This window comes from Gastrolobium bilobum, unplaced genomic scaffold (genome assembly GCF_033153095.1).
Source record: "Gastrolobium bilobum isolate Gb01-03AN ecotype WA unplaced genomic scaffold, APGP_CSIRO_Gbil_v1 utg609, whole genome shotgun sequence".
Lineage (NCBI taxonomy): Eukaryota > Viridiplantae > Streptophyta > Magnoliopsida > Fabales > Fabaceae > Gastrolobium > Gastrolobium bilobum.
The window spans coordinates 162,323-185,462 of NW_026899102.1; the positions used below are offsets into that span (position 1 = coordinate 162,323).

At 32.5% G+C, this 23,140-nt stretch overlaps 1 protein-coding gene across 1 annotated transcript; it reads right to left on the minus strand.

Moving 5' to 3' along the window:
- Window positions 1–6,863: 6,863 nt before the first annotated feature.
- Window positions 6,864–11,314, minus strand: LOC133287224 (homeobox protein SBH1-like). The gene is made up of 4 exons (XM_061484787.1): window positions 10,877–11,314; window positions 10,281–10,530; window positions 7,228–7,469; window positions 6,864–7,067 (listed from the first exon to the last, which is right to left on the minus strand). Exons 1-4 carry the CDS (start codon window positions 11,312–11,314, stop codon window positions 6,864–6,866), a joined length of 1,134 nt encoding a protein of 377 aa, XP_061340771.1.
- Window positions 11,315–23,140: the final 11,826 nt, after the last annotated feature.

Below are 23,140 nucleotides of genomic sequence, written 5' to 3' on the forward strand. Positions count from 1 at the left end.
CGAGCCAACCCGCAAGCATTTTTTCGAGCTAACTCGTGATCCATTTTTTCCAGCTAGCTCACGAGCTTTTTTCGAGCCAACCCGCGAGCCAACCCTAACCCGGCTCGGGTTGAGTTTTCTGGCTCGTTTGTTTTTTCGAGCCAACCCTAACCCGACTTGATTTTTTCGGGCCAAATTCGGGTTGGACCGGGTTGGCCCGTTTTGCCAACCCTACTTTTGATGAGAAATGATGAGGTGAAGCAGATCAGCAATTGGGGTTGGGCAACAGTGAGAACCCCAAGGGAAGGGATTTTTTTAATATGCTCTCTGTGCATATTTTTTTGGGTGCTCCATTTTCAATAAAGAAAAAATTTTCTTTCATTTATATCCCTATCTTTTTTTTTAAATTACCTTTCAATCCTTTTTCTTTCCTTTTTTGGTTAAGGCTCACAAAGTCCCGGCCCACCATAAATGAGCTCGAAGGGAAGGAGAGAGCTTTTTTAGCTAATCAATCAGCACATTTGTTACCATCACGCTTCACATGGAAAAACTCAATATTCCAATCTTTATCCATCCAAGCTCGAATCCTAACTACACCAGGTAGTTCTCGAGCGTCTTTACCAATGCTGGTAAGCAAGTTAATAGCAAGAGCAGAGTCACTCTCAATAATAACTTTTTTGGTATTTAGTTGCAAGGCAAACTCACAACCTCTGAGGATAGCCCATAATTCAGCTTGGAGAGGAAAACAAGAGCCCAAAAATGATTGGAATCCACTAATCCCAGCACCATCAGAATCTCGACAGATCCCCCATAAGCAGTCTTTCCCACACTGACAGCTCCATCCACATTCATCTTAAGCCACTCTATAGGAGGACGCACCCAAAGAGAGAATGAAGAGATACTTGTACTGCTGGTCATAGGAGCTTTAATGGAATTATTTTCCTTCACCCGATTTCAGTGTTTAAAAACCCGATCCGGCCATCGACTCGACCAAGGTCAGGGGTCACGGGTTCAACCGGGGGTTAAGGGGTCACTTCACTGATCCAGTTTTATATATTAAAAAAATATAAATATATATTTTATATGAAAAATTCAAAAAAATCAAACCACTAATCATTAAAGAATTAAAATATACTTAACATAATTCAACCAATTATATCCACAAGTCAATATTCACAACCTAATCAAAGCATCAAAGTATAAAAACACATATTCCAATGGAGTTAATAAAAAGTTATATCATCAAATTGAAATCCTTCTTGTCCTTCTCATGCACCTACAACAGTATGTGAAAGGAGATAACTTACCCAATAAAGAATAACGGAGGAGAGGCGGTGACATAACAAATTAACGGTGGGGAGAGAAAAACCAGCACGGTGGAGGAGATCACCGGAACAAGGAAACTGGGTCTAGGTCTAGGAGAGAAGATCGAAAGAGAAGAAGAAAAACGATTCAGATTTCAGATCTATTTCTAAATATAGGCAGCAGCGAGTTTTTATTTTTTTTCACACATCAAATGACCTCATTTCGTGTATCATTTTTTTTAAAAAAAATGCAGTGACCTTTTTGACGTCTCTGACCCTGGAGTCACAGGTTCAACCGGGGGTTTTCGGAGATTAGAGGGGTCAACGTGCAAGTAGGGTCTAACTACTAACTCGAACCTTAGAGAGAGGGGGTCAATGAACCGGAGGGGACAACCCTGGGATGGAGCGGAGTTTTAAAACACTGCCCGATTTAACTCAAAAAGGTAATTCCCAATCAAGATTTACGTGTAATTTTAGTTATCAAATATAAGGAAGGAAACAATAATGATAATTATGTAATGTAAATGTTAACAAATAATTATGTATTAACACTACATGATTAGCAATAAAAGTAGTTTTATTAAAAAAATACTTGTGAGCACTGAGCAAAAAATCTATAAATCCAACAGGCAACAAGTGGATTAGCAAAGGTGAGAGTGAAATTAGATGAAGTTCCTCAATTGATCATGCAATTTCGTGAAAAATTTAATCAAAACACATCGTAAGCAACTTCATTTCACAAAGCCAACCATCATCAAATATCTCAAAGCATTTTCACCAGAACCGGGTCCCTCAGCAATTTATATAAGTTATAGGTGAGAGAAAAGTGGAAGGGGTGGGAGGGAAAAAAAAATGAGCTAGGGCCCATATATGATGTCTGGAATGATAATAACTCCTGGAGAAATTATTATCCTTTTAGGGGGTGTTTGGTTTGAGAAATATTTTTTTTACAGAGAAAAAAAGATGGTTGAGGATTTGGTATGAATGTTTTTATACTGGGTAAGTTACGAAAAAGTGTTTGATTGGCCAAAATTTTATCGGAAAAGTTAGGTTCGTTTTACTGATGCTATGTTTGGTTGATGATAAAATATTAATGAGAATGTGAATCAAAAATATCAAAATACCCTTTAAAAAGAATAATTATTTGACTCAACATATTATATTCAGAATCCAAAACTTGGGCAAAAAAAATACCAAAGAATCAGTGGCATAATTATCTGCCTATGTGTAGTTGAAAAGAGAAATATCTGGGAAAAATATTTTCTGGGATTTTGTTCACAATACTCATACCAAATATGATAATTAAATATTTCTCACCCCACTTTCCCATCATTCCGTACCAAATACCAATACCAAACACTCCACTTTCTCAAAATGCTATGTTTGGTATCAACATATAAAAAAAATTTCCTGCAAAGTTTTTATCCCGGATTTGTTTGGCATGTGTAAAATAGCATCCAATGTCCAAGATAAAAGTTCCACACATTTGTTGGCATTTGGGTTCCCTGAGGAAAAGAAAAGAAAAGAAAAGCACGAATTTGATTACCAAATTACCCTTGAGATTGCTACCTTGACCCAGTTGCCTATTTCATCGTACAAAAACATGTTTGAATACAAAAAATAGAGGTGGGGTTATTTTTGTAAAATAACTCCACATTCCCAGTAGTATTTCATTATCAATCAAATACAGACTCAGTAAACTTAACCAAATAATCTAAGAAAAATTTGCACCTACCAAACAACTTTTTGATAACATTCCAGTAAAATATGTTTCCAACTATATTCCAGTAATAATTATTTCTCGGATAAAAAATTTTCTCCTATACCAAATGCCTCCTAAATAGAGAAATTTTAAGGGATGTTTGGTATGGAATGATGGGAAAATGGGATAGAGAATATTTATTTACCATGTTTGATATGAGTATTGTGAACAAAATGTCAGCAATTTTTTTTTCCAGTAAGCCACTTTTGAATTACACAAAGGCAATTTTTTTCCCCACTCAACCTATGGTATTTGTTTTTCCTTGGTCTTGGATTCTGAAAAAGTAACATTTGATTCATTTTTCCCTAAAAAAAAGCAACATTTGATGATGACTCACTTTTTATATTCAAAAAATTAAGGGTATTTTGGTAATTTCCATTCATATTCCCATCAATATTTTACCATCAACCAAACATAACATCAGTAAAATTAATCCAACTTTACTGACAAAATTTTGGTCAACAAAACACTTTTTTGTTACTTATCCGGAACAAAAAAATTCCTACCAAATCACCAACAATCTTTTTTGTTTGGTAAAAAAAAATATTTTTCGTACCAAACGCTCCCTTATATAATGATGTAAAAATGAAAATCAAACTTTTACCAAAAATAAAATAAAATGAAAATCAAACACTATCCGATGCTAACTTAAAACACTGAGTACAACGCCTTAGTTACCATGGATAGAATGCACGAGTTTGGATTTTTTTTTTTAAGTTAGAAGCTATTTATAATGTAAAACTAAAAAAAGAGCTTAAAAAAGTTAAAAACTATTTGATAATTACATAAAAAAATTTAGTTTAAAAGCATATATTTCAAGAAAAATATATTTCTCAGTCTCTATAACTTTTTATTTAAAAAAAACACACAATTCAATAAAAACAGATAATAACTTAAAAAAAAGCTTTTCTTATGATATTTTAGTTTTAGTTTTTTTTTAGGGTTCGCTTTTTCTACAGTCAATGTAGATAACTTATCTACATTGAGCCCAAAACGATGTCGTTTTGAGGCAAAAATTAAGGTATTTTTGTAATTATAATTTATTTCAAGGTTATAATAGTCTTTTTCATTATAATTTTTTAATTTTTAACCCAAAACGACGTCGTTTTACGAGCGAATGTAGATAACTTATCTACATTCACTTTAGAAATATTAAAGCCTTTTTTTATTATAAAAAAAAAATTCATTATAAGAACTTCTCTTAAAATCTATTTGACCTAACTTATACTTATAAGTAGTTTCTATTTTTTAAAAAAATAAAAATTAAAGAATCCAAACTTAAGCCAGTGAATCATCAACCGTTTACAAAGGGCAGCTTCGGCTGATGGGACTATGTGGGCTTAGGTCAGAAACGAGCTTTGACTTCAGAAAGAGGCTCTGGGGTCCAACCACTAAAGAGGTCATGGGCTTATGGCTAACTAAAGAGCAATGAGTTATTAGTGAAAAATCTTAATGTGGCTTGGAAATGAGACGTGGTTTCACGTTACCAGCTTTCTATAATCATTTACTCTTTTACATTATTTTACTGGACTGCATGCCATTTCTACAATGTTTGATTTTCATTCCTGTGCAAGATACATTGCTTTTATGTTCCTGAATTTTTCCTGCGATTAGCAAGCTCATGCGTCCTTCATAAGTTGTTTGATCCCACTATACTAATTTTTGTTATGTGTTTTTGTATAATGTTGCATTTGGGAAAACGCACGATTCAACCCATTCTAAAGCCTTATTTAATTTTATCCTTGTGGGCAAATCTTTTTTGGCTATTCTTTTTGTTGAAGTTCTTCTAACATTCACAGTATTGCTAAACTGAATGATTTTTCACACAGAAGGTTGATTTTATCATTTTAATAAGCAAGGGGCAATCTTTATCACCTAAGTTGTTCCTCAAATCCCCCAACTTAGCATTTTAGATAAAACAATATTGGATACTTAAATTACATTCATCTCCCACACTAAATGCTTAAATCACACTCTGTTTTAAGGAAATGTGTTATACTGATTCCATTTTAATGTAAACGAACCTCATAAATGTAGTGAGTAAATTATATAAATAAATTTTTAAGTGGCATTTCCTCCTCTCTACAACTTTTATTATAACTGGCAACTAATTTTGAATATTTTATTATCGACTTTAAAACTTTAAAGCTTTGATACTTCATCCAAAATATTCATTTTATCTAGTAAGTCTCGAGTTCAAAACTATTAAGGGAGGAAATGTAATTTTTAAAAGAGTAAAAAAAGTACCTTAAAAAAAGGAGAGTTTTGAATTAGAAATATTATAATATTTTTCTCCTTCCATCACGCTTCAAATGAAGCATTAGAGCCAGAGGTCACATAATCTTCCATCTATAAACTTCAAACAAAGCATATTAAAGATCACGAAAAATAGACCAAGAGTATGTAACGTAGATAAGTGCGGACGATTACCACTCGTTATCAAAGTTTGGTGCTACACGTTATGATGAGTTGTAAATCTATTAAACGGGACCCAATCTGAAATTCAGCCTCAACACATCATAGAAATTGTTCGAGCCACGCTTTTGTAGTAATGAAAATTTCTTGTTTCTACGTGGAATTAGGTTATGTTTGTATGAGCTTTTTTTCTTCAAAAGCTGCTTTTTTTTCAAAAAAAGTACTTCTCATTTTTAGTTCGTTTGGATGTCTACTTTTAAAAAAAGGAGAAGTCACAAAAAAAGTCAAAAACATACTTTTTTTCAGAAGCTAAAAATTTTAACTTCTAAAAAAAGGCAGAAGTCAAAAGCTAAATATTTTTATAAAAATATAAATAGCTTAAACTTTTATAAAAAATACTTTTAAAATAAGAAAATGATAAAAGTTACTTTTTCTAAAAGCTGAAACAAAAGACTTTTTAATGACACAACCAATTTAGGTAACTAAAGATGAATTAATTACCATAATAACCTATTAGTTAAACGACGTATTAAAATACAACATAGCTAATGTCTCTTAGCGAGTTCCCTAGAAGTAATAGTTAAATCCTTACGCAGCATATATTTCAGCGTCCATATTTCTAAAGAGATAAGGTAGTGTTTGGTTCGGAAGAAAATTTTTTTTACTAAAAAATGTAATTACAAAGAAAAAGGTTGAAAAGTAAGTTTGGTAAGAAAATTAAAAAAAAGTTGTTCGGTACCGCAAAATATTACTGAAAAAATTGAGTTAAATATCCTGGTATATGTTTGGTTGAAAATAAAATTTTGATGAGAAAAAGAATGGAAATTACAAAAAAGGATAGATACTTTGCTCACATGTGGTTAAGAAGAGGGATAAACTTGTCACTGCCTCCATTCCCTTTTTCCATTTATCCAGGTTTCATAAAAAATACCACTTTGGAAGAGGACTTCATGAACAGGGCATTATTACCTTTTTTACATGCATTTCTCAATTGCTAGACAATAGTATTTGATGGGTAAATTTCATGAATCCTTCAACCAAACATGGGCAAATGACAAACCCACGTACACTTTGCTGGGGAAATTTTGAAAACTCCCCAACCAAACACTACCTAAAAGTAATGACTATGAATAGCTCGAAGATTTTGGAATTTTATTTATTCATAATCCATAATATTATCTTCCAAATTTTCCTTTCCACTACTAGATGATCCACACAAGAACAATCTAAAATCTAGCAGTGTACACCTGCGTACAATTGTATATCAATATAGGATTAATAAGAACGCTAATTCTCTACACGCATATTAATAAAGATAATTATGAAGTTCAACTTGTAAGTGAAATCACGAGCTTATGATTGCCTTACATTGTGTGACATAAACACAAGCACCCAAATAATTTCTAGATCATGGGGTTGGAGAGATCCATGGGAAAGGAATTGCTCAGAACATTATCCATGTAATAGTGTTGAGGGCTAGGATCCATCACCACAAACTGCATGTCCTCTGAAGGCTTCCAGTGCCGTTTCCTTTGATTAATAAACCAGTTGTTAATTTGCTTCTGATCCAGACCTGTTGACTCTGCAAGAGCCAGCTTCTGTGATTCCTGTTATTGAACAAAAGTATATCACGTAAACTATAAAAATTATTTTTATTTAAAAGCTAAAATAGTATTGTTCTTATTATAAATAGTATTTATTTTTATTATTATTATTATTATAAAAGCAATCAGTCCATATATATTTAAGAACATATATGCAACATACAGATGGGTAAGGCCATTTGTAATGTCTGCTCCACCATTCAAGTAATTGTTGCCTTGCTTCTTTAGGTAGCTTTCCTTTCTTCCTCTTCTTCATGAATTCCTGCTTCAAACTACCCAAGTATCCACTGTACTTGCGCAAAAGCTGACCCTTTAATTCCCTGTCCTCTGCCTGGGGATCTACCATGTTGTGTATATCAACATCTTCTTCAGATGATCCATTCCTATCAGTAGCCTCATTACAAGCTGATCCTCACATGAATCCATTCAATTTTAATAATTAATAATAATCATTGTTAAAGAAGTCTATATTATAAAAAACAATAATATAGACATCACTTACAAACTTAAAACTTTTGAATTGAATCTGTTGCAATGATATATATTTAACATTTGTCTAATGGTATAAGTAAAATTATATATATCACTCTTTTTCCTTCCTCAAAAATGCAACTCTAATAGCTAATCAAAAAAAATTTAAACGACCTACTAGTAAAGTACAATCTAGTCAACTCTTAAATCAATAAAAGAAAAGCAAACATAAACACTGAAGTTCAGATGCGAGCATAAGTTAGCACTCAAATAAATACATTAGGCGAATGAATGTTGTGGCTTTCCATTTCAAACCATTAGTATCAGTACTATTTCAACTATAAACTAGCAAGTTAGCACTCAAATTTCGATTACCAAGCTACTACATTATTGTTTTAAGACAAATTTGGATAGTACCAGGGTGAACGATTAATTAATGGATAACTACGAGTACTACTTGCAATCATTAGGGAATAATAAATTCACCACATTGAAAGTTAGCACTCAAAATGCTGCATAGGATAAAAAGCAGGGAACCCATTGTCCATTGAACCTTATTCGCAAGGCTCCATGCATCTTATAAACCCTGACGATAGTAGACGACACCTTTTTTTCTTCAGACCCGACAAAGTTAGATAAGAAAAGTATAATCTATACATATAAATGTCTACTTCACCGAAATAACTTATGAAGGACTACTTAATTTATCAATAGACATAGACCCTAGTAAAGCCTAAGGAAGCTTTTCTCTATGCAGAAATTACCACTAACAATGTGGATAAAAGTGATTTAATTCCATTGAATACACATGCATAATACATAAAAAAAAAACTAGATAAGGAAATACTAAGGGAGATACCCTCCATCCTGAACAATCTGTTTTACTGAGAAACACAAGTTTAGACGAATTTGAGGGGCAAGACAGCCCATTATACAATAGACACAAGGGGACTTCCACAATTGAAACACCAACTTATTATGATGAACTACAAAAATGGTTAGGGGACCAATGACGTAAAACCTGGCACCATTAAGTTGGTTTCTCTCCCAAAATAGAATCTTGTAAACATTACAATAATAAGTGGAGGGGTACTACTTCTTTTGGCCCATACACAGTTGGAATCTTGAGAACAGTGACTCACTAAAAGCTTGGTCATGTTCACATTCAGGGCAATACGTGATAATGCTTATACTGATTTTCATCATAATCATTAACACTATAGCAGCAAAGTTTGACCATATTGATGGTTGTCACATTCAATTGTAGATTTCATTCAACAATTACCATATTCTATATGACAGTGTATATCAATTGCCCACGCAAATAAATCAGTTCCATAACATCATGGACATAATTATAGCAAGTATGAAAATATGCATCAGCACCTGAAGACACAAACATATGCAGAATAACGACAATTCGCATACTTTAACAAGTTTTGAAATTATGCAAATTACACAAGTATTCTAACTACAGAGAGTGCACGTACATGGGACCTTGAGGAAACAAATAGGATAACAGACAACAGAACTAAAAAACTTCGAATTAATCAATACTGTCAAGGACTGACTATCCAAATAACTTAGACTCTCAGAAACTCCAACGAAAGCTCTTTAGGCTAGAAGCATGGATATTAGAGTGCAAGAATTCAACTTTTTATTATATTTAGTCGGGGATCTATAAGGTAACGACTAATGAATGATGTTGTATGTAACACATCCCCTCATGAAAAAACCCTTCAACCTGTTAAGCGAAAATACATGATTGATTTCATATCTCTTAACAATTATAAAGTGTTCAATAAAGTGATAACCAAATGATTTTGCAAGTTCATTTATTAGATTTCACATATCACAGTGAAGAGAAGAATGCAGAAGAAGTTTGGGAAAAGGCAATGAGAAATTTGCTCATCCACAAATTTCATGTAAAAAATTAAATGTTTCTTAGTTCTTAAAGGCACACTTGTTCATTTCCTCAAAAATTCCTGCACTTACCCCAAAAGGAATTCAGTTATTTTCAGCCACTCTTTTATCTAGCCAACTACTGGCAACCTCGCAATTACCACTCCTGAGCACCAGTGCAGAAGAAACCCTAATCTCTAGATTATTTACAAAAAACTAAATTCACAGACCAGCTTCGGGTGTTCGGTGTTCCCGATCTTTGGGTTCATTTCATGTGGAATCTATAATAATTAAATTAAGGAAGCAAAACCTGAACGTTGCAGTTCACATCAAATGGGGAAATACATAGAAAAGCTATGTGCCTTAAAGTCTTATATTTCCCAAAAAATAAAAAATAAAAACAGCTGAAAATATGTCAATATTTAGGCATACACGAAATGAAGAATTAACAAGATACCAATACAGTTCATTCAACGCACTTACACCGAGAAGAGAATCACAGATATCTGTACGACAACACCATATACGTTTTGAAAATCTATTATGCAAAGAAAAGACTGGCTAGCAGAACCAGAAAGAAAATACAAACCAAACACTAGTAAAGATTTTAAAGTTGAAAAGAAAAAGCGGTGCTTCATCAACTTTAATTTAAGAACCAAGTGCTCTCAATCCTAACAAAACCTACTTCCTGGAAGCATAGACATGCATGGCTAATCAATTAACCTAACATCAAATAACAAGTAATGAAGATTAATAAATTATAATTTAAAATCTGAAGACTATTATCAGAAGATAGTTAAGAGAGAAAAGGAGGGAGGGAGGGAGAGAGAGAGAGATCATCACCAAAGTCCGAAGAAGAAATAGTAAGATTTTTGAACTGGCACTCGATCCTTTGAAGGAAGAGCATGGCTTCCTTTAAGGGTTTGGAGAGCTCTTGTTCGTACTTGGTCAGCATCTCACAGTAAGCTTCCATGAACTGATCCAGAGCAGGATCTTCACCTATGCAGGCTGATCCAGCAGAATTTCCTGCCATTCTCACTGCAGATGCACATGCTTCTTCTAACCTTGCCACCACTTCAGGTGGTGCTCCAACCTGCTAAGTGCACACAAACTAAGTATTATTTGAAAAAACATGATGATTGCCATGAAGCTAGCAAACTGGTCAAAAACAAGATTGAAAGAACTGTCTTTATCATTTCTGCTTTAAAGGGTTTTGACTTCTTCGCCCACTCTTTTTCTTACGATGGAACATAATTTGTCAGTATAGATAGTATTGATAAAACAACTCCATAGTTTACAGTACAAATGCTACACAACTCAGATCCTAAATTGCCAAAGAAAGGAAGTATCTGGGAAAAAACTTAAGCATCATTTTCAATCACTGTTGAGTCTAAATCTGTCTAAGTTGAGTCAAAATTAAGCTTTTGCTTCTTTCAAACCTTTTGACAATTGATGTAGGCTGCCAAGAGACGGTGATAGTGAGGATGGGCCATGATCTTGGCCTTGGCAGCAGAAGATGAAGAGGAGGAGGAGCTTCCAGTGTTAGTGTTGTTGTGGTGGTCGCTCTCCATGAAATAATACCCTAACCCAGTGTTGTTGTTGTTGGTGGTGATGGTGTTGTTGTGGTTATTCTCAGGCATGATAGAAGGGCTTCCACTATTATTACAGTTTAGGTCGTGGTTACTAGTGGAAGGCATAGGAAGGAAGAGACAGTTTGTGTTTGCATTATTATTAATATTATTATTAAGATTAGGATTTGTTGGATGATGACTGCCATGATGAGAAGTCACTAAAGGCGTCATCATCATTGGACATAGCCCACCACTGTTTTCTCCAAAAGCCATAAGATAAGAAGTGCCATTTGAATTACCCTCCATTTCTTTTCTCACTCACTTTGTCTACATACATTCACAGAGTCTTATACTCTTATCCTTTTTGCCTATAAGCTCAATAGCTCAACACACTACACAGTTCACTAGGCCTTATAACAAAAGACCCTTCTCTTATTCTCTCTCTCTCTCTCTCTCTCTGTGTCTCTCTTTTATGAGATCTGCTTCCTCCGAAGATGTTTGTCTTTCAGGGCTCTCCCGGGTTTTATGGTAAAAGTATCAGACTTTTTACAGAAAATCCTTAAATAGTTAGAGTGGTGGCTATAGTTATTGCCGTCAGTTATATGAAGCAATAGAGGTTTTCCCACTTGGCTTTATCTGGCAAAGCCTGCACAGATTTCCTTTGGAAAATGGGTGTTAAATCTTTCTTTCCGCCCATTTGAGCATTAACTCACGCAGGCTATAATGAATTACACTCTCTCTCTCTCTCTCTCTCTCTCTCTCTCCATGTGTATATATGTATATATATATGGCTACTAGTGCTTACACGGTTGTTGCACTTGTGGTGAGAATGAGGAGTGAGAAATGGAGGGAGAAGAAGCAGCACAACGCACGCGGGATACAAAGAGGAAACGATAAACGTTACCGAAGAAGAGAGGGCGAGGGTTCGTGTAAGGCACTGCTGCAAACAAAGGCTTTTACCTTCCCAATGAAAACTCTCCCTCTCTTTTCCAGCACTGCCACTGATACCCTGCCATTACTGCCATACAAAAGCAGTAGAAAGAGAGAGGAAGAGAGAGACCAGGTTTTGTTTAGGAGAGATAAGTGAGGAACGATCAAATCGAGAAAGAGAAAGAAAACAAGTTACCTACTACTGACCATGACCATGACCATGGATGAAGGAAGATATAGATAGGTTTATGAGGCACGGAATCAAACTTCAAACCTCTTTCTATTTCTCACTCTATTCTTTGATGACAATCCCTCCATTCATTTAATATTCTCACCAGTTTGTCCTCTTCTTGCCCCCAACCAAAAAAAAAGAAAAAAACCATTACCACTGACCTAAACCACCCAATGCCCAATAGTGAAGAAAATTTCATCCACCTTGGTTTTTTTGTTTAAACTGGTTAATAATGTTGTTTAGCTTCAAAAAATTTTAAAAAAAATTATAAAAATTGTGTTATACTACCAGTATTACTATTTTTGTTTTTTCCGCAATTGAGAAACTAAAATACTTTATTATTGTGTTGAACTGAACGTGATGGTGCTTCTCTCTCTCATCTCTCTCATTACCTAATCCTTATCCTAGCATCTAATCAGATATTATTTACCTAAGAAAAAAAGGGTTGTCCGCAGCTAAGTAAATAAAGCTGGCAAAGTTTGTGGGACAGTCCGAATGTCTCTTCCTCTTTATCCCTGTATTTCTAGCGCCATAGGTTTCTATATATCCCTCATCCATTATAAAGGCCTAGAGTAGCATCACTTCCCGTAAAATACCATAGTGAAAGTAGCTCCATCAGGTTACGTACATATTGTCGCTTCCCATTGTCCCCCCACGATTTATACTCTCTTAATTTTTTTGTTTTTCTTCCAGAGAGGATACCTTAATTAATTTTCTACTGCATGCATATATAAAAGTAATATTTAAAATCTTATTATATGTAGTTAATATACAGGGGTTGCATTTTCTCATGCAACATGAGAGCAGTTTTTCTCCTACACACACAATTAAGTGGGTCCACTAGTTTAAATCAACATCAACAACACTTTTATCCCAAATTAATTGGGGTCGGTGGTAGATGAATCCACATGAAAGATACAAAACGGTTGAAAAAAAAATAAAATAAAAATAAAAATATATGTATATATAAATAAAAATAAAAATAAAAGAAGAAAGGGACAAGAAGAAGTGGGAGAAATGAAGGGGAAAAGGACTAAAAAGGGACCATCTGGAACATAGGAATAACAGCGGGTCTAACCCTTCACCATACTTATAGCTTTTCTCCATTCCGTTCTAAGACTTACTGTCCGCCAATCTATATCTCACTCCATTAAATCTTGTTTTACTACCTTCCCCTAAGTAAGCTTCGGCCTACCTCTGCCTTTTTTGTGTTTAGCTCTTGGTAACAAACTTCTGTTCTTACAGGAGCATCCATGGGTCTTCTCATCACGTGCCCAAACCACCTCAATCTATGTTCTCTCATCTTCTCGGCTACCGGTACTACTCCGACCTTTCGTCGAATATCTTCATTTCTTATCTTATCCATCCTTGTGTAACCACACATCCACCTTAACATCCTCATCTCTGTTACTCATATCTTATGCTCATGTTGTCTATGTGCTGGCCAACATTCCGCTCCATATAGCATTGCCGGTCTTACTACCGTTTTATAGAATTTTCCTTTTAACTTCAGGTGGATTTTGCGGTCACACAAAAATGCAGATGCACTGCGCCATTTCATCCACCTGCTCTGATTCTGTGATTTACATCCTCATCAATTAATCTCTCCACCTTTTTGTAAAATGGAGCCCAAGTATTTAAAAACATCTTTTTTGGGTACCTCTTGACCATTTAGATGCACGGGCTCTTGGTCCCCATCTCGTACCAGAGAAAACTCACACTTCAGATACTCAGTCTTGCTTCGACTTAATGTGAATCCTTTGGATTCCAATGTGCTTCTCCACAGTTCAAGTTTTTTATTAACACCCTCCTTGCTCTCATCAATAAGCACAATATCGTCTGCAAAAAGCATACACCATGGCACTTCCTCTTGATTATCTTTTGTTAGTTCATCCATAACTAAGGCAAAGAGGTAAGGACTTAGAGCCGACCCTTGGTGTACACCTACCGTGATAGGAAAATAACTTGATGATCCGTTACAAGCTTTTACACATGTAGTAGCCCCATCATACATATCCTTAATTGCCTTTACATACTTTAATGGAACCTTTTTCTTCTCCAGAACCCACCATAAAACTTTCCTTGGAATCCTATCGTATGCTTTCTCAAGGTCTATGAACACCATAAGTCCTTCTTCTTTTCTCGGTATCTTTACATTAGTTGTCGCATCAAGAAAATGGCTTCCATGGTACATCTTCCTGGCATAAATCCAAATTGATTTACAGAAACCTTGGTATCTCTCCTCAAGCAATGCTCAATAACCCTCTCCCACAAAAAGAAAATAAAAGAAAATATTAACACGAAAATCAAGCTCTCACTAACATGGAAGATCACTATTCCTACAACATGAGATTTATTTATCCCTAATATATAATAAAGGGAAAACAACTTCTCCTTTCACGGGAGAAGTTGTTTTTTTGCAGCTGAAAGAGATTTTTGGTGAGGTCCATGGGTTGTTTTGAAAAAAACAAAACAAAAAAATTATCACACATTTCAATGTTTGTGAGATGTAAGTGCTGCAACAAAAAAACTTCTCCTTTATAAGAAGAAGTTGTTTACCCTATAATAAATATCAAATAATTTTAAGGGATTAATGTCTTTCTTTTTATACGAGACACCAAAACGTTCCTATACACATTCAAATATAGGTTTCATTGCAAGTTTTTTTTCTCACTTTATTCTTTTTTCTCTTTCCTCATTTATTCTTTAAGCTGGAAGTAATCTTTATCTTATGTAAAATAAAAAAAGTATTACCCTAACTTTAATAGGTATAATAGATTTTATGAAGCGAGAGTATTATATTATAACTTTTTGATGGGATTAATGTTTTTCATATTATACGAGATAATGTTATCTTTTACACACACATAAAATTAAATATGCAGGGTTTATATTTTTGTTCTCTCTCTTATCTTCACATGGCCCGATAAGGACTCACATATTTTTATGTGTGTATAAAAAATAATTTTATCTTCTACAATATGAGACACATTAATTTTTATTTTATATATCTCTTATAATTACTTTTATTATAGATGGATTAAAATTAAGTTAAAAACTTTCATTTGATGTTATTTTATAATTATTAACTTAATTTTGATCCAACAATTACGATAATAATTATAAGAGATTATAAGTAAGGGTTTTATAATTCTCATGTTGAATGAGAATAAAAATCTTATGTTGTAGAGACAAAAATCATGTCGGACCCATGTGTTAGAAAAAATTAAATGTAGGACCCATGTCAGCACGAAAATCGAAGAGTGTGTAGGAAAATTTGAATTCTCATGTTAAATGAGAATTATAAAACCCTATAAGTATATAAAAAAAATATTAATTAGTCTTGTTTCATTATTTATTAAGTAGTTAAAAAAGAAGCATAATAATAATTTTTTAAAATTATTAATATATGAATTATTGTAGTTTTCATTAAATAATTATTATGAATCACTGGCTAGTGGTTACTAAGAAGTTTGAAAACATAAATAGATTCGTATGTTATGTAGTTTCCTATGATACATATAATAGCTTATGTATAACTAATGTGTACAACTTTACATTGTATTCATTATTACAAATGCAGTGTAGCAGCTATACTGGCCGGGTCTAGGAATCTCGTCCATCTCCCCGTGAATGAATGACCACTTCAGGCTGCTCCGCTGCTCAGTTTTCTGTCTCTACCAATTTTGCATCTTTATTCTTATTGTAGCCATACTTAAAATCTCTACATAAATAGTTATATTTTTATTCTTAGGATTTGGATGATCAACTTTTTTAAATTAATTTCAACCTAAAATAGTAGGGTGCGTTTGTTACAATGTTTTTTTTAGGATTTCCGGAAAACTGAAAGTGTATATTTATTCACGTTTGGTACAAGATTTTTAAATGTTCTCGGAAATCTGATTTTTTCGGGATTTTGTTTTATGTGTAAATTTTTTTGAAAATACTATCCAGGAATACCATTCAAGAGGTGGTATTTTTCGGATTTCTATGGCAAAGAAAAATTTAATATAACTAAACCTAATATTCCCGAGAACGTTTTAGTCTATCAAACAACTTTTTGGTAACATTCCCAGAAAACTCATCTTTCCACCATATTTTTGGAAATCATGATTTTGGGATAAAAAAAAATTTCTCCTCTACCAAATGCCCCCTTTAAGGTACTTTGTGATATTTAATTAATTATTTTATATTTCTCTAATAATTATCTTAGTTACATAATAATTATAAGGGAAAAATGTGTGTCATTTTAAAGGATGTAAAGTTGTGTTATTTTAAGTGAGAGAAAGAGATAGATAAAGGGGGAGAGAGAGTGGACATAAAAAAATAAAGGTGTGGGTCCCACCTCTTTGTGAGAGTGAAAAGATATAAGTTGTGTCATTTAAAAGGATAAATATTTTTCTCTAATTATAATGCTTAAGTGGTGTACTATTATATAATTGATTTCTATATTGATTTACGTAAGAGCATGCTAGTGTTACTCTTAATATTTCATCCCCAATTGTCTTCATGTCAGGATTAAAGAAAGCATCCCAAACAAACATCAACCTTTACCAGGCAAAGCCACCAGTTCGACGAGAGAATTTATCGTGGTCTGGGACCACCATTTTTTAGGTGGTCCTTTAGTATAAATGGAAGGGCAAAATTGAAAAAGAAGAAAAATAACAGAGGTAAAAAGAAAAAGAAAAAATTAGTGTTAGGAAAGGGATGACCAAATCATTAAGTAGTCCAGAGCATATTAAATATTTCCCAGTTTGAGATCTTAACTGCAATTGCACATAACACGTAATACGGTTTCGTTATCTGAGTCCATTGGCAAATGTCATTGTTAACTATTTTTATTACCTAAAATGCCATAGAAAGATCTTTATATGCTGGGGGAATTTCTTTTTCAAATGAGGCCTTTCTAGAAACTGATTGGGGCTTGTGAAGAAGTCACTATATTTGCGCTCAGAAGATTTGACTGTAAAATGCCTAAGCCTTATAGTTTCTTCCATTTATGTCGTGAAACGTCAAAGCTTACAAAAGTTGGTTAAGGCAATTCAATTGGATACAGATTACAATTCCATGCAAATATATGATTTTTGTACTGCCGTTACGTTATATTTATATTTATATTTATATTTATACACCAATCAGTTACCCTTGTTACTTACAGAAAAACTTCAATCATATATATATATATATGATTGAAGAATTTTTTGACTCTAGAGTAAGACTTACAACTCTTATTTCTCATCTCAACCGTTGATTTCCGTCCATCTAACGGTTATCTATAACAATTAATTATTTATTTATTTCAAATAAATAATAACAGTTAGATGGATGGAAATCAACGGTTGAGATGGAGAGTAAGAGTTGTAAGTCTTACTCTAGAGTCAAAAGATCTCTCCCCTATATATATATATATAATTGTTAAAATTTTGATTTATCACTACGATTTTATGATTTTTTTCATCAAAATAATTTTACCAACATTTCAAACAATTTTATGTTTTTATGATTTTTCTACATTATAATTTTACGTTTTATGAATTTTTAGTCGCCTTCCGTTTTTATTTAAAATCTCAATTTTAACAATATTCCATATACCTTATTTATGATACAAGCAAAGTATAGGTGAGAAGTAATTTATCCAAACAATTATATATGCGATATATAGGATCACAACATAAAGATTGTCAAATTTTATGTGTGGAGCAGAGTATTTTGGAGTCAATTGATACGAGAGAAAGATGTAATTATAAATACCTAAGATTGTTGAACTTAATTTTAATTTATTGTACGGTTTAAAATCTTTACACTTACTAATGATATATTTCTATGTTATTTAATAAGTTTGATACTTCATACAATTATATATTAATATTAGTAAATGTTTATTAATCAAAAAATCAATAAAATAAATAAATAATCATAAAAGTAATACACTTACATAGTTGCATTTCAACAAAGCTAAACTCTAAGAGACAATACAAAATATAAACATATCTCGTAGGCAAAAGTTGTAACATTATACAATGGAGAATAGGGGTGGCAATTTGGGTTGACCCGCTCCGTTCCGTCACCAACCTGTCAAAAACGGGACTGGGCGGGTTGACCCGCCAGAAAATATGGGTTGAAAAATAAACCCACTTCGTTTTATGGCGGATCAACTCACCAACCCGTCAATTAAAAAAATCAATTAAAATTAAAAAATAAATTATATTTTATGAATTTTTTAAATATTATTTTATTTTATTTCACACTTCTTTATATTTTTTTAGTCTCAATCTTAAATGTATAATAATATTTGTCAATCATTCTTTAGGAATTTATATATAGATAACATTTATCATAAATAAAATTGTTATTCTTTATTTTTCTAGGAAGTACTAAGAAAAAAAAATTTGAATATCACAAAAATTTAAGGACTAATGAAATACTACCTAATTGTAAAAAAAAAAAATATTATAACCCGGCGGGTCAACCAGCCCCGCGACGGGTTGAACCCGTTTTGACCCACTTCTAGGCGGGGCGGGTTGAGGTGGTTGGTGGGTTGAAAACCTCAACCTAACCCGCCCTGTTTTGGCGGGTTGACCCGCTAGGCTCAACCCATATTGCCACCTCTAGGAGAACATAGAAAGAAACGTACAAGAAGTCTCAACCACGATAGTTAAAATCGGGATTTTACCTAAAATCAGAAAGGGGATAAAAAATCGTAAAACGTAAAATCCTAACGTAAAAAAAAATCGTAAAAAGTCGTAAAATCGCAAAAGCGTTTGAAATTTTGATAAAATCATTTTGATTGTAAAAAAATCGTAAAATGACAGATTTAAATCCAGATTTTAACTACCTCAACATTTAAATTTGGATAATTAGTTCTCTAAATAAACATATATTCTGAGTTGACTTTGTACGTAATATTGAGATTATACGAGGGTAAAATTATTTCTCCATACGTTTGATTTTCAGTAATGACAGGGGTATAATTATAATTCTCCATATTTAATGTTTTTATATTTTATATGATTATTATTTCTCACATTTAATATTATCATTTATATATATTATAAATAGTTAACTGTTATTAGACATCAAACGACCGGAAAAATATAAATCCGTTATACAAGTTTACTTAACTCTAAGTAGGAAAATATTTTTTTATGTTCGATTAATCAAATTTATAAAAGAGGAAGTCCGATGTCATTTTCATTTTGAAAAATTGATTTTATAATTTTATTTTTATCATGTTTTAATATCTTTTAATGAAGAAAAATTTGAACGCTGTTTTAAAATTTATTAAAGTAATAAGTGAGTACATGATGATAAATTTTAAAAAATGAGAATACAGAGATATTTAAGAAAACGAGTTCTATTTCTTTCATTTTGTACAAGAGAAATAAAGTTAATTTTAGCATATAAAATAGAAATAGATTCTACCTCTATTTTTTTTCCTCTTATTTTTGGATCTCACTTATAATTTTTTTTATTATATAAAATAATTTTTTTCTTACAACATAAAAGAATGATTTTCTTTAAAAAATAGTGTATAACTGTATTAAATCAAATAAATAAGTTAAAAATAAGTGGTTAAATGTGCATCGGAGCTCCAAAATTATTTCAGGACACGAAGATAACCCCGGACGTAGGAGAAAAACTTCAATGTACTGAGAATATTAAATTCGGTGATTCTTATTATTAAAGAAAAATCTTTTTTACCTATTTTTTAAAATAAAATAAAAAATCTTTTTTTTTTTTTAGAGTTACCCAACCCTAATTACCTCTTTGAGGCGAGTTGGCTTCCTCCGGTATCCCCACGAACTTCGACTCTTTGAGCCGGCTATGGGACTAATCCGGAGTGCGGGGGATCAGTGATGGCTAAAGGTTCAGCCACCTCTCCAAGAATGCATTCAGCAGGAATCGAACACATATCCACCCCCACTAACTCAGCGCCAAATTACCAACTGAGCTGCACCCGTTGAAGATGTTGATAGTTGAATCGAACACATGTACACCCTCTCTATTTATAACAATGAAGTTTTTCTGCCGATGTTGATAGTTGCACCCCTAACCATACTTTTGATAAAATACTGCAAGATGACATTTTTTTCTCGTTGTCTAAGGAAAATGCTTGCTGCATTTAATGCTCTTTTTTTTCTTTTTGACTCACATCTCTCGAATAATTGATGTGATAGAATTTAATTACAGATGTATTTAATAAGTGTAAAATGATGCGTAAAATTATGTAAACAAGTTATTTAATTTAATATATTTTGGGTGATATAATATAAAAATTTATTATTTTTCATATTATACAAGATAAATTTATTTCCTACTTATATAAAAATATGTGAAATTTATATATATTTTTCTATCTTCTTCTAACATGGATCCACATGCTCCGTACACTTTTATATGTGAGTAGGAGATAAAATTTATCTTCTACAATATAAGAAATATTAATGTACAATATAATACCTGAATTATTTAAGGGTTTAATATTTCTAAAATTATTTTAGATAACTTTATCTCATATTCACTAAAATACTACACAAAATTATGTGGGATCCAGGAAAACCCATATGAAAAGAAGAGAAAGAAAAAAATGAATCTCAAATATTTTTGTGTATATATTTTGATAAGCATTAGATAAAATTACTAATTTTAGAAACTTTAAACACATTGTTTAAATTAAAATTGAGAAAAATTTAATTTAAACTTTTATTAATAAAAAAGCTCACGAACCGTTATACTGCATGTGCAATTGTTATTTAATAATGGTTTTGGTTTATGGTCAATAGAATGGATATATATTTATGGAATGGAAGAGTGTACGTCATTTTAAAAGATGTAAAGTTGTGTCATTTTAAGAGAGAGAAAGAGATAGATAAAGAAGGAGAGAGAGTTGACAAAAAACAAATAAAAGTGTGGGTCTCATCTCTTTGTGAGAGTGAAATGATACAAGTTGTATCATTTAAAAGGATAAACATTTTTCCCTATATTTATTTTTTATTTCAAATATTTTTTCTTGATTTTTTCTCTCTCTACAATTAAATGTTAATAACAACTAAAAAATTAATAAATGAAATTTCGAATAAAAAATAGTTTTGATATTCTAAATCGTTAACATTTAATTAAGAAAATAAAAAGAGAGAGATGTTTTTTTCTTAATTCCATCTATCTTTACCATTCTATTAAAAGGCTCATCATATAATTAATGAAAAATGATTTTCTTATGTTGTTGGAGATAATTATTTTAGGTTAGTGAAACAAAATTATAATAGGGATACACAAATAATTGGAGAGAAAAAAATAGAAATGGGACCTACCTTTATTATGTATGTATAAAAATTTGATTTATCTCGTGTTGAATAAGATAAATATAACCCATAATTAATATTCAATTCCACATTCTCCGATCATGTAACTTTCCTTGTGTCCAAAAACTAGCAAATAAACAAGCCTAGTAAATATCCTTCTAAATTAATATAAAATTATGGTTCATACTGTGGTATGGTTGATTTACCATCACACTCATTGGTCAAGTTAATGAATAACAATAATTTCTTGCGTGTGCTCGCCTTGATCATGAACTATCCGCGATGCGATGTTAATATTCCTTTTACCAGGGTGAAAAGAGATGTGTGTAAAGTGTCCCATTTTAACACAAATGAAGGGATGGTGGAGCCAAACTCACGTCAAACTACTGTGGTGAAAGTGGTAAAAAAATTAAAAATTAAAAAAAAAAACACAAAAACAAAGAAACAAAAGAGAAGAGGGAGGGGGGATCCCAGCTGTGTCCCCTTCGTGAAGCTTAGAGTGTGGAGACAAATTAAGTAATAGTTTGCCTTCACACACATCAACATGAGCATCCTTCATGATCAATCCAATCAGTGGGTCCTAAATCTCCTGACAGATTTTTTTCGTACAGAAATTGATCATGAATTATTTTCATTTAAGAACGAGTTGATCTAACAAGTTTGAACTATGGACAAACAAATATTTATTGATAACCAACAACATTGTTTATAATAATAATCATGCTAACTAACAACCTTTTTTTTTTTTTTTTGACACAGCTATATAAAAGTTGAAATAACAAATAGGAAAGTTAGAAAGGTTCACAGTGTTCATGCTAGCAACTACTCATGGGAAATGAATGATGAAGTTCTCATTCTATATCTCATGTACATATCTAGACAGGCAGAAGAGAAAAGAGAAACAAAAGAGGTATCAAGAGCATTGGTCAAAATACAAGGTCCATCTAGGGTTTGGCACATGGGAAGTTTATGGGCATTGGTTGGTTGGGTTTTAGTTACTAGTTAGGGTTTAGAGTTAAGGATAGTGTGCACATGTGGGGAAGAGGGGATAGTACGCGAATCCGTCACAAGAGCGTAAGAAGAAAAAGCAACGTAAAGTTGAGATACGTCACTGGTGCGAGGTGTGATGGTGGTGGGGCATAGGCAAATAGCCGGGGCAGCAACCCTCCTAGAATAGGTTTCCTTTTTATTTTATCTGCTTTTTATTATTTTTCTCCGTTCTCTCACTTTAAGTCACGTCCATGGACAGTTACATGATTGACATAAAAAAAAAATTTACTTTTTAATTAACAAAATACTAAAATGATGAGAAGAATGAAGACAGAAAAATCAGTAAATAAACAAACGTCGCAAATTTGTACCCAAGTCTAGACCTATATATTAAATGCTACTATGTTATTTGTCCAATATATATGTATACTTGCTGTGGCAGTTAATGATTAACGCCTTTTACAAATATTTAATAATTAAAAACAAAGAATATGATTCCAAAGTAAAGCTCCTTCCTCCACTTAATTTCTTGTTCTTGGGTTATGTGTCACAAGGGAAGGGGGATCTATCCCTTGTAAATTTCACATGAGAGCATCATCCTCCATTCCTCCTGTCACAAACAGCAATTATAAATTATGTAATAATACTACAAGAAATATGTATATAGAAACAAATAAA

Excerpts from the sequence above, each read along its gene's own strand:
- LOC133287224 (XM_061484787.1), bottom strand. The coding sequence starts at position 11,314 with ATGGAGGGTAATTCAAATGGCACTTCTTATCTTATGGCTTTTGGAGAA. Across the intron at positions 7,470-10,280 it reads TATTTCTTCTTCGGACTTTG|CTTGTAATGAGGCTACTGAT; the intron begins GTGATGATCTCT and ends TGTGAGGATCAG. Across the intron at positions 7,068-7,227 it reads ACAAATGGCCTTACCCATCT|GAATCACAGAAGCTGGCTCT; the intron begins GTATGTTGCATA and ends GTTCAATAACAG.